This window comes from Camellia sinensis, chromosome 1 (genome assembly GCF_055761805.1).
Source record: "Camellia sinensis isolate YWXY chromosome 1, ASM5576180v1, whole genome shotgun sequence".
NCBI classification, from domain to species: Eukaryota; Viridiplantae; Streptophyta; class Magnoliopsida; order Ericales; family Theaceae; genus Camellia; species Camellia sinensis.
In genome coordinates, this window is record NC_138961.1 from 126,015,215 (window position 1) to 126,027,148 (window position 11,934).

General features: G+C 34.6%; 1 protein-coding gene across 1 annotated transcript; it reads left to right on the forward strand.

Moving 5' to 3' along the window:
- Positions 1 to 277: 277 nt before the first annotated feature.
- Positions 278 to 5,183, forward strand: LOC114319845 (plasma membrane ATPase 4-like). Its single transcript, XM_082883823.1, has 12 exons — positions 278 to 467; positions 552 to 696; positions 779 to 943; positions 1,467 to 1,705; positions 1,790 to 1,822; positions 1,922 to 2,003; positions 2,206 to 2,366; positions 2,456 to 2,632; positions 2,878 to 3,060; positions 3,193 to 3,514; positions 3,620 to 3,874; positions 4,671 to 5,183. Exons 2-10 carry the CDS (start codon positions 687 to 689, stop codon positions 3,376 to 3,378), a joined length of 1,236 nt encoding a protein of 411 aa, XP_082739949.1. The 5' UTR covers positions 278 to 467; positions 552 to 686; the 3' UTR covers positions 3,379 to 3,514; positions 3,620 to 3,874; positions 4,671 to 5,183.
- The last annotated feature ends 6,751 nt before the right edge of the window (positions 5,184 to 11,934 follow it).

Here is an 11,934-nt window from a genome sequence, read left to right on the forward strand (position 1 = left end):
AATCGGTCATATGGTTTTTCCCCCATTGTATATTTTTAAGCAACCTAGCAGATTGTAAGAAAAGGTTCCATACCTTTTGAGTTTCTATACTAGTGCATGATCTTTGTGCTAATTTCGCGAAATTGAAAAGATTTATAATCTGTATCATCAGTTAGGTGGTTGTGTTGATTGTTTTAGGGTTATCTATCTGTAGGATTGGAAGACTGAAAGATACAAAGAAATTATCAGATCTGGGACTGTAAGTACAAATTTTTGTATTCTTCGTTTATGATTACTTGTTAGTTGATTTTTGTTAGTTGAAAAAACTTCTAGAACCATCACAAGTAGTAACTTACTTCTTGTTTCTTATTCTTAACAAATAGATATTAGCCCTTTGCAACTGCAAAGAGGATGTCAGAAAGAAGGTTCACTCTGTGATTGAAAAGTTTGCTGAACGTGGACTTCGATCTTTAGCAGTTGCTAGACAGGTTTGCAGACTCACATTTTTACTTTTTTCTTATTCATTGGAACAATCTTAATTGTTAAATTTGGCTTATATTATTTATTTGCAGGAAGTACCTGAGAAGACAAAAGATAGTCCAGGGGCACCGTGGCAGTTTGTTGGTTTATTGCCTTTATTTGATCCACCTAGGCATGATAGTGCAGACACCATCAAAAGAGCTCTCAATCTTGGAGTGAATGTAAAGATGATTACTGGTAATAATACCGTGCATACACTATTGTCTTAACTGATTTTTCGTTGCTTACTTTTTTTTTTTTTTGGGTCCAACCTTGTTAGGTGATCAGCTTGCAATTGGCAAGGAAACTGGTCGGCGGCTCATAATGGGAACAAACATGTATCCATCTTCTGCATTGCTTGGCCAAGACAAGGATGCATCCATTGCGGCCCTCCCTGTCGATGAGTTGATTGAGAAGGCTGATGGATTTGCTGGAGTATTTCCAGGTGGCTCTCTCTGTCTTTGTTCCCAATTTGTCTAAAGGATATGAAACACACTTTTCCTGATTCATGATCATGGGAAGTGTTCTTTTGGAACCATTATTTTCCCTAGTTTGAAAAACTGCACCAAATTATACTGAGTTTTTTTATTAGCATCCTGAACTGTTTTCATATATCCTCTATGTGTGGATTGAACTTCTGACCTTTTCTTTTTGATTTTTTTTCAATTTCAACATTGATCCAGAACAAATCAATGTTAACAATACATGTTATTCTCTCCTTTCTCCAAAATATGTCGCTTTCTTCAAATCGTTGTCTTAAATAAATCCGGAATACCTAATTATTTGAACGATTTTGTTAGCATATGCCCTAAGTACACACATTAACATGACCCTTATTTCAATAGCAAATATAACAAGCTCTGAAGCTATACTGGAATCTTTTCTTTGTTTCTTTTTTTTTCCCCCAGTAGATTCCATTTTTTATTTATATTTATTTTAATGGGCTGTGTTCTCTGCACTTTTTATAGAGCACAAATATGAAATTGTGAAGAGGTTGCAAGAGAGAAAGCATATTTGTGGAATGACTGGAGATGGTGTGAATGATGCCCCTGCTTTGAAGAAGGCAGATATTGGAATCGCTGTTGCGGATGCTACTGATGCTGCTAGAGGTACTTCTGACATTGTCCTCACTGAACCTGGACTCAGCGTTATAATACGTGCTGTGCTCACTAGCAGGGCTATTTTTCAAAGGATGAAGAACTATACTGTAACTTACCCTCCATCTTCTCTTTATTCCAATCCTTCACTGTTTTTTTCTGAAGTTTCTAAGTCTACTTTCTTTTGACTTCAGATCTATGCAGTTTCAGTCACCATCCGTATTGTGGTATGTTAACTAAAACTCTTTAAGATGTTCATAAAAACTGCTGTTGTTATATAAAAAAAATTGTTTTAATTTGTTTCTTCTCTTTAATAAATTTTCCAGTTTGGGTTCATGCTTATTGCCCTGATATGGAAGTTTGACTTTGCTCCCTTCATGGTTCTAATTATTGCCATCCTAAATGACGGTGAGATCAGATCCAGCAGTAAAATTATTCTTATTCTTATTTTTTTTTTTTGGCCAGATGGGACTTAAGGCGTGGTTTGGTTTGGTTTGGTTTGGTTTGGTTTGGCCAGGGGGAGGGGAGGGTGAGGGATTCGGCATTTAACTTTAAATTTAAGACAACATCAAGCTAACTGTCCAACTTTCCATCTATTATATAACCCTAGGAACAATCATGACAATTTCAAAGGATCGAGTGAAGCCATCCCCAATGCCAGACAGCTGGAAACTGAAGGAGATATTTGCAACCGGCGTTGTGCTCGGAGGCTATTTGGCACTAATGACAATAGTATTTTTCTGGCTTATGAATGATACCAAATTTTTCTCGGTAGGAATATATTTTCTCGTGCATAAAATTGTAACTTTACTCAAATGTTATAGATTCAATTTATTTACATACTTTGTTAAACAATGTAGGACAAATTTGGTGTGAGACCATTGGGAGAGAAGAGGCCTGAACAGATGATGGCTGCATTGTACCTACAAGTGAGTATCGTGAGTCAGGCTCTCATATTTGTTACAAGGTCTCGCAGCTGGTCCTTTGCTGAACGCCCTGGACTACTCTTACTCTTTGTTTTTGTAGCCGCACAGCTGGTATGAATTTCCCAATAACCTACTAATATTCATGTGCAAAGACAAATATCTCTATCGCAATGTGCTTGATATCATAGTAATGGAGTTAGTTTACAAAATAAAATTTTAAAAATAAAAACATATTTAAATGAAATACAAAAAACCAAAGTACTATATGAAAAATCCTGAACTTATCTGATGAATTTGGGAATTGAATTGGATAGGCTTGTTCTAATGGAGGTGTAAACTATTCTGTAATTTGACAGATTGCCACCTTGATAGCTGTTTATGCTAAATGTGGTTTTGCAAAGATAGAAGGATGTGGTTGGGGCTGGGCTGGTGTCATCTGGCTTTACAGTGTGGTAACATATATTCCGCTTGACTTACTCAAATTTGCGATCCGCTACGCTTTAAGTGGGAAAGCTTGGGATACCCTTTTGGAGAACAAGGTAGAATTCAAATTCTCTAATAAAGGGGAATTTTTTAGTATATGATTTTGTTTGAATTTTTGTAGTTTTCTTGTGGTTTTCTGATGACTCTTTAGTTCTGGTACTTATTTTTTTTCTTCTCTTGTAACACAGACTGCTTTTACTACAAAGAGTAACTATGGGAAAGAGGAGAGAGAAGCACAATGGGCTACTGCACAGAGGACTCTACATGGCCTTCAACCATCGGAAACCACTAACCTTTTCTCTGACAAGAGAAATTATAGGGAGCTTTCAGAAATTGCAGAGCAAGCCAAGAGACGGGCTGAGGTTGCAAGGTGAGTGATTATTTGCTCTTTTAGGCAGGGAAACTGAGGAGATGATTGCAAATGTTCTTGGGGTAGAAGTTTTTAGGCAGACAATTGCTGGTAACATTCTTGTGGGCAGCTATTGTGCCTTCTCCAATAAAGGTGGCCTGGTAGGAAATTATATCCTGCATCTGTGGCAATCTTATCAAACAGCAGGTACCAAAATTTTATCTTCTTTTGTTGTCCCGTTTCTAATGGAAATTGCGTTGGAGCAGGCCCATCCTCATACATCTATTGAAGACTTGGATGAACATTCAACCCTCCTTCAGGTCCCTTTGGTGGCAGGAACTGTGAACCGTGGTAGTGAAGTGATAGCCGCTGGCTTGACAGTTAACGACTGTACAGCGTTCTGTGGATCAAACACTACAGCAACAGAATTGTCAGTCATTGAGAGTGTCTTCAAGTTGCGAGATGGTGATGTGGGAATTTCAGGAGATGGCTACAGGTGGCGCAAGTATGGACAAAAAATGGTAAAGGGAAATCCTCATCCCAAGTGTGTGCCTATCTTTCAATTTAACCTTTTAATTCTGTATCTGATTTTTGTACCTTGATCAGGCTATAAATGCTTGTTTTGTTGGTGCTCCATCTAGATTCATAATGCTGATTTGCATTAGTTATAGTCACTCTGGTTATGCAATCTCTTTCTTGAAAAGTGACTGTTCTTAGGTTATAGGACGTCACACTTGAAGTTAAACAGAGTTAGGTTCAACTTACTTGTGGTGTATGGATGACTATTTTTACACCCCTTAATAAGTTTTCATGCGAGTTGTAGTTTACCAAACTTGCATTTGGATTAGTTATCTTTTTTTCATGCTTATCAAGCATGTTGCATGCAATCATACAAAAATCATCCTTCAGTCACCATTTTTTTATTCTGGAAGAAAAATCATCTCTTGACACAGAACACGAATAGAAGTGGGGACAACAAAATAAGTATATATTTTTATGCCAACAGAGGTTGATTAAGTTGGTAAGGATCAGACACTTTGCCTCCACGGCTTAGGTTCAATTCCCGCTGCCAGCAGTCCTCCTTAGTGGGCGATCTATAATAAATTAATAATAAATTTGAAGATAGGTTGTCACATTAGGTCATAATACCTCGTAGCGAATTGAGTGTCTAGGAAAATTTTCCCTAACTGTCGATCAATTTTATGGTGGAACATAGAAATTAGTTGCAAACTCCTCACAGAGGGCTTCTTTTATGTTATAAAAATTAATTGTCAATTATTTTCTTGTCTCCACATTGAATATTTTCACATGTGGCAGCTATACTTACTCGGGAGAAGCAAGTGAAGAGTTTGACAGGGATGATAATACTTTGACACTCATCAAACCATCTCCTATGCCTTCAAAGGATATTCGAAGTCCACTTGAAGTCGGATCAGTACACGGTGGGAACAACGGGGTATGGAACGTTGATTTGGAAGAAGACAAGACAGAATAATTTGAAACCCAACTCTGTTTGATTGTGAGAAGCTATTTAACTCTGAATGATCATCCTGATGGATATGAAGTTGCTACATGTAGAATTTATGTAAGAAGAGAGGGAAAAAGCCATTGGATGGAATATGATGAAGCTTTTTTTATTTGTTCTTGTTCTTTTACCTTTTCCCCCCCTCTAATTCTTTTTATCTTGTTTAATTGGATTATAGCGTACTGTATGGTTCCAAATCTATCATCTGTTGCATATAGTTTAGGCTCATCTTTGGATATAGTTGGAAGACAAGTGGTATTTTTAATATTATAAGCCATATTAGTGTGCTTTCTATTCCTTTTTAATTTTTTTGGGCTTCATGACCATTTTGATTTTAATTGATGTATTTAAAGTTTGAATTGTTGCTATTCTTAGGTATGTAATGCATTGTTTCTTATTTTTAATTTTGTTTTCAAGCTTAGTTTATTTATTATTTTAATAAACATCAATTATTAGTTCTTAATAATTGTTTGATAGGTATTTTTTTTGTTCAACCATATAAAATTAACAAAATTTATAAATTAAAAAAAAAAGGTTATGGCGGCGTTTAAACAACGTCACTATATCCCACCCCAGCGGCTAGATTTTAAAATTGTATAAATGTCTATGATGGCGTTTTCAAAAATGTCGCTAAATGTCATAGTGACGTCATTGTACAGTTAGGTAGGACATTTTAAAAACGCCGCCTATACTAATATAACGACGTTTTTCAAACGTCATAAAGTTATAGCGACGGCCGCGTCATCGACGTTTGGTACTAAACGTCACAAAAAGAATTAGCGACGTTTTTAGTACTTTTAGCGATGTTTTTTAAAAGTCGCTAAAAGTGGATTTTCCAGCAGTGACAATAGGTACAATCCACCACATCAATGTCGTACGTTGGTCGGATATTGTGCGGATAGATTTAAAAGAGCTCTTGTTTATGAGTTCTTACCAAACCGATCCCTAGAAAAGTTCATATCTTCTAAACACAAAAAGAATTCACTAGGTTGGGAGAAGCTGCATGATATTGCTCTTGGCATAGCTAAAGGAATTGATTATCTTCACGAAGGTTGCAATCAACGAATCCTTCACTTTGACATTAAACCTCATAACATCTTGTTGGACCACAATTTCAACCCAAAGATCTCTGATTTTGGCCTCGCAAAGTTGTGTTCCAAGGAACTGTTGGAACAATCTTCTGTGTAAATAAAATAAATTGAAACTAAATCAAACAAAATAAATAAATAACATACCGAATTTATTTATCGAACCGAATTAAAAATTCAAAAGACCAAGTCGAGTGTGTGACACTTTGTCCTTAAGACAGATTCGCCCCGCTATGGTGCTTACGGTTGAGTGGCATCTATCTCCCAGGATACAATGATCTTTAATCAATTTGTAGTAGCACTCCAAAATAAATTGTTCGGCGAACCAAACCTGTGTTCTAATACTCTCTTTATTTTATTCTAAAATTAAAATGAAGAATAATGCACCAAAAATCAAAGTTTGGACAGTAAAAGGAATTTTCTTAGACTGATTTTTGGATGGAAAATTCGATCCCAAGACTGCTGGAATTGAAGGGTATATATAGGCACAAACTTTGTCTGAACAGGTACCAAAACCAAATGAACAAATGCAATCTATTTCAAACAGATTTTTTCCCGTCGACATGGAACTGATTTCCTTCCAAACAATTTGAAAGGTAGCCGTTAGAGGACCAAGTTCAAAATTGTTTGAAATAGTTTTTTATTAAACTGTTTGAAATATATATATATATATATATATATATATATATTAAACTATTTGTATATATATATATTAAACTATTGAAATAGTTTAATAAATAAAGGAAGATGTACAAACTTTAGGAAACCAAAATTTGAATTTAGAATTAAATTAAATTCTCACAATTACGAACTTTAGGAAACCACTTAGGAACCCAAAATTTGAATTTAGAATTAAATTAAATTCCCACAATAATTTTTATTGTAAAAATTCAAATGAATTTTATCTAAAAAATTAATGTTAGACCCAAAAACGACGTTAACTTTTCATTCACTCATAAATGGTTTTGACGTTCCGTCTTCACCGTGTGACTTGCCACGCGGCAAGGAACACTTCACCGCTTCGGACTCACCTCATTTGGGGCCTACTCAAATTGGGCTAAAAAAAAATATGCCTATATTGAACCATTTTTTCCAACAATCCCCCACATTAATGGAATTTGACGGAGAGAAAATGCAACAACATGATCTAATTACAGAGATTACAGAAATTGGTAATATTCTGCAAAGGATAGGTAGTTTTTGGCTTTGAACCTTCCCTTGTGAGACACTATCGGATTTACTAGCTAACCAGTGAACATGATGTCTTGAACTGTTCAGCCGTTTGTATAAACCAAGACAATAAAACTCACACAGTATATCCCCAGACACAGTTTAGTTCTCACTATTGTGTTCATTTTGGCCCTGAACAACCTGGTCTTTCACGAGTGCTCTAGAGAATTGTAACCCTTCACAAATCTCATAGAACCGGCCCAGTTCACACTCATATAGGTGATTCTTAGGAAGAGTATCCTGCTATACTCCACTAGGTTTACCTAGATATAAGAATCATTAAAAGCTTTACTTAACCTAAAACGCTGCAGACATCACTATTTCATCATAGAAATGGGTAGGAGTTAGACTCCCCAGTGATCTTTCTGAGTTATACACAACTCGACTGTCCCTTTGAACCTAGATCTTGGGATCTCCAGTCAACTAGGTTGGGTTGCCGTTGTGGTAACTCTTATTTAATAGGCTTTAGTCTCATTCCCCTCGATGAATTCTCAACTAACTCTCTTGCTAACCCTTTGGTTAGTGGATCTGCTATGTTGTCTTTAGACTTAACATATTCTATGGAAATAATTCCATTAGAGAGTAGTTGTCTCACGGTGTTATGTCGACAACGAATGGGTCGTGACTTACCGTTGTACATATGACTCTGTGCTCTACCTATAGCTGATTGGCTATCGCAATGTATGCATATAGTAGGCACCGATTTTGGCCATATTGGAATATCTTCAAGGAAGTGGCGAAGCCATTCTGCCTCTTCCCCAGCTTTGTCTAAAGCTATGAATTCAGATTCCATAGTAGACCTAGCAATGCAAGCCTGTTTGGAAGATTTCCAAGATACAGCCACCCCACCAAGAGTAAAGACATACCCACTAGTAGACTTTGAGTATCTTGTATCCGACATCCAATTTGCATCACAGTATCCTTCAAGTACTGCTGGATATCTAGTATAATTAAGCCCAATGTTACGAGTAAATCGGAGATATCTAAGAACCCTTATAATTGCTTTCCAGTGTTCTACTCCCGGATTACCCGTATATCTACTTAATTTACTTACTGCATAAGCTATATCTGGGCGAGTGCAGTTCATCAAGTACATTAAGCTTCCAATAATTTGGGCATACTCTAATTGAGAAATACTTTCCTGTACATTCTTAGAAAGATACAAATTAACATATACAGGTGTTCTAGCAAGATGATCATCATCTTTGCTGAATTTGTCAAGTATTTTCTCAATGTAGTGAGATTGTGACAAAGCATATCCTTCTGATGTTTTGGTAATTTTCATACCAAGAATTACATCAGCAATGCCTATGTCCTTCATGTCAAAATGTTTATTCAACATTTTATTAGTAATTTTAATCATATCATTATTACTACCTATGATGAGCATATCATCTACATAAAGACATACAATGATATAACTTTTGTCTGTATTTTTAATAAAAACACATTTGTCACACTCGTTAATTTTAAATCCATTTGACATCATTGCATTGTCAAATTTCTCATGCCATTGCTTTGGCGCTTGTTTTAAACCATATAATGATTTAACCAATTTACACACTTTCTTTTCTTTTCCTGGAACAAAAACCCCTTCTAGTTGTTCCATGCAAATTTCTTCCTCTAACTCACTATTTAAGAAAGCGGTTTTAACATCCATTTGATGAATTTCTAGATTGTATAGAGATGCAATGGCAATTAGCATTCTAATGGATGTTATTCTAGTAACCGGTGAGTATGTGTCAAAGTAATCAAGAACTTCTTTTTGTCTAAAACCTTTGACCACAAGTCTTGCCTTGTATTTGTCAATTGATCCATCCACTTTCATTTTCCTTTTGAAAATCCACTTGTACCCAAGAGGTTTACAACCTGGTGGCAAGTCCACTAATTTCCAAGTGTGATTTTGCAAGATGGATTCAACTTCACTGTTGACAGCTTCTTTCCATAAAGGCGCTTCAGGATTGGACATAGCCTCTTTAAAAGTTAAAGGCTCATTTTCTAACAAATATGTTAGAAAATCTGGACCAAAAGATTTTGAGGTTCTAGCACGTTTACTACGCCTAGGTTCCTCTTCCTCATTTTGATCTAACTCTTGTTTTTTATCATGTTCTTGATCCTTACTAGTAATAGCATCAGAAGATCTTTTATTGTTACTAGTTTCTTGTCCAGTCTTATTTGGAAATACATGTTCAAAGAAAGATGCATTCCGAGATTTAATAATAGTATTTACATGCATTTCGGAATGTTCTGATTTATGAATCAAAAATCGATATGCACTACTATTCTTGGCATAACCAATGAAAATGCAATCAATGGTCTTAGGACTTATCTTAGTCTTTTTAGGACTAGGAATAGCCACTTCTAGCCAAACACCCCCACACTTTTAAGTATTTGTAGGATGGTACTCTTCCATGCCACAATTCATAAGGTGTTTGATTTATTTTCTTCCGGGATACTTTATTAAGTATATAATTAGCAGCAAGTATTGCTTCCTCCCATAAGTTCTGAGGTAATCCAGAACTGATTAACATGGCATTTATCATTTCTTTTAAAGTCCTATTTTTCCTCTCAGCAATTCCATTTTGCTAAGGTGAGCAAGGAGCAGTGGTTTGATGAATTATTCCATGTTCTTTACAAAATTCACCAAAAGGTGATTCATATTCACCACCTCTATCACTTCTAAGTTTCTTGATTTTCTTACCAAGTTGATTTTCAACTTCATTCTTATATTGAATGAAAGTTTCCAAAGCTTCATTCTTGGTTCAAATTAAATAAACATAACTATATCTTGCATAGTCATCTATAAAAGTGATAACATATTTTTTCCCACCTCTAGTTTGTATTGATTTAAAATCACAAATGTCACTATGAATTAATTCTAGTGGTTCCGTACTTCTTTCAATTGAATGAAAATGAGTTTTAGATAATTTTGCCTCAACACAAATTTTACATTTATGATTTGAATCAATGTCAAATTTAGGTAAACATTCCATATTAATTAATCTACGCAAAGATCCATAATTAACATGTCTTAGTCTACCATGTCATAAATTTGAAGACTCAAGCAAATAAGAAGAAGATGTAGTATTATTAACAACTGAGGGTACAGTGGTCATTACATTTAACTTAAAAAGGCCATCAGACATGTAACCTTTTCCTACATACATCCCATTCTTAGTAAGTACAAATTTATTACTCTCAAATACTAGCCTAAACCCATTCTTACTCAACAAAGATCCGGAAACAAGATTCTTGCGAATGTCCGGTAAATGCAGCACATTGTTGAGAGTGAGTTCCTTTTCAGATATCATCTTGCGTACAATCTTTCGTTGTCATTCAACTTTGGAAGTTGAGGAGTTTCCCATAAAGAGTTGTTCACCATTGTCCACTGTAGAATAAGATGTGAACATCTTTTTGTCGGCACAAATGTGGCGAGTAGCACCAGTGTCCACTCGCCATTCTTTAAGATTTCCGACAAGATTTGCTTCGGAAACAACTGCATAAAGATTGATGTCATCTACACCATTGGAAATTATATCCATTTCGGTTATATCGGCTTTAGTAATCTTCTTACTTGTTCTTCCTTTGCCTTTGCAATTGCAAAAATCAGTTCTTAAGAACTTCTCTGGCTGTTTACCATGATTCCCTGGCACAGTCCCAACATAAGGAGAGGTTGGCGTAATGGCAATCACCATACCAGTACTGGTTTGAACATTAGTTTGACCAGTTTTAGTAGCCATAAATTCTAAATTATAAAATAAAATTATAATTAGAATTTTATACTACACAGAAAATTTAAACCAAAAAACACAGAATTTTAAATTCTGTAAAAATAAAAGAAACAAGAATTGTAACTTTTATTTCCAAATAATTTGAACATAAAATAAAATTTTATTTAAACAAATTAAACCAAAACTACAGAAATAAATTCTGTTAAAATAAAAGAAACAAAACAAAATGTAACTTTTATTTTCAATTAATTTGGAAATAAAATAAAATAAAATTTTATTTAACCAAATTAATTCCACACAGAAAACTAATCCAAATTCACAGAATTAAATTCTGTAAAAATAAAAGAAACAAGAATGTAACTTTTATTTTCCAATTAATTTAGAAATAAAATAAATTTTATTTAACCAAATTAATTCCCCACAGAAAATTAAATTTCTGTAACACTTCAATAATTAAAATACTAAAATAGAATTTTAAGTAATGAAAACTCAGAAAATAATTTCTAAAACCCAAAATTAATTTCTGAAAAAATTTCACAAAAATATATTCTGAATTGTTAATGACACCAGTATCGTACTACCAGTTGTCAAAGAAAATAGACAGTATATTACTACTATCTGTCAAATAGCATATAATCACTATTTATTTTTCCAACCAGAATATTATTTTGTAAATCCACAGAAAATAATTTTCTTAAAAGAAGAAAGAGAAAAAGAAACATACGAAAAATTCTGTAAACAGAATAATTCGAATCTGTCTTAAGATTGTTGGAACAATCTTCTGTGTAAATAAAGTAAATTGAAACTAAATCAAACAAAATAAATAAATAACATACCGAATTTATTTATCGAACCGAATTAAAAATTCAAAAGACCAAGTCGAGTGTGTGACACTCTGTCCTTAAGACAGATTTGCCCCGCTATGGTGCTTACAGTTGAGTGGCGTCTATCTCCCAAGATACAATGATCTTTAATCAATTTGTAGTAGCACTCCAAAACAAATTGTT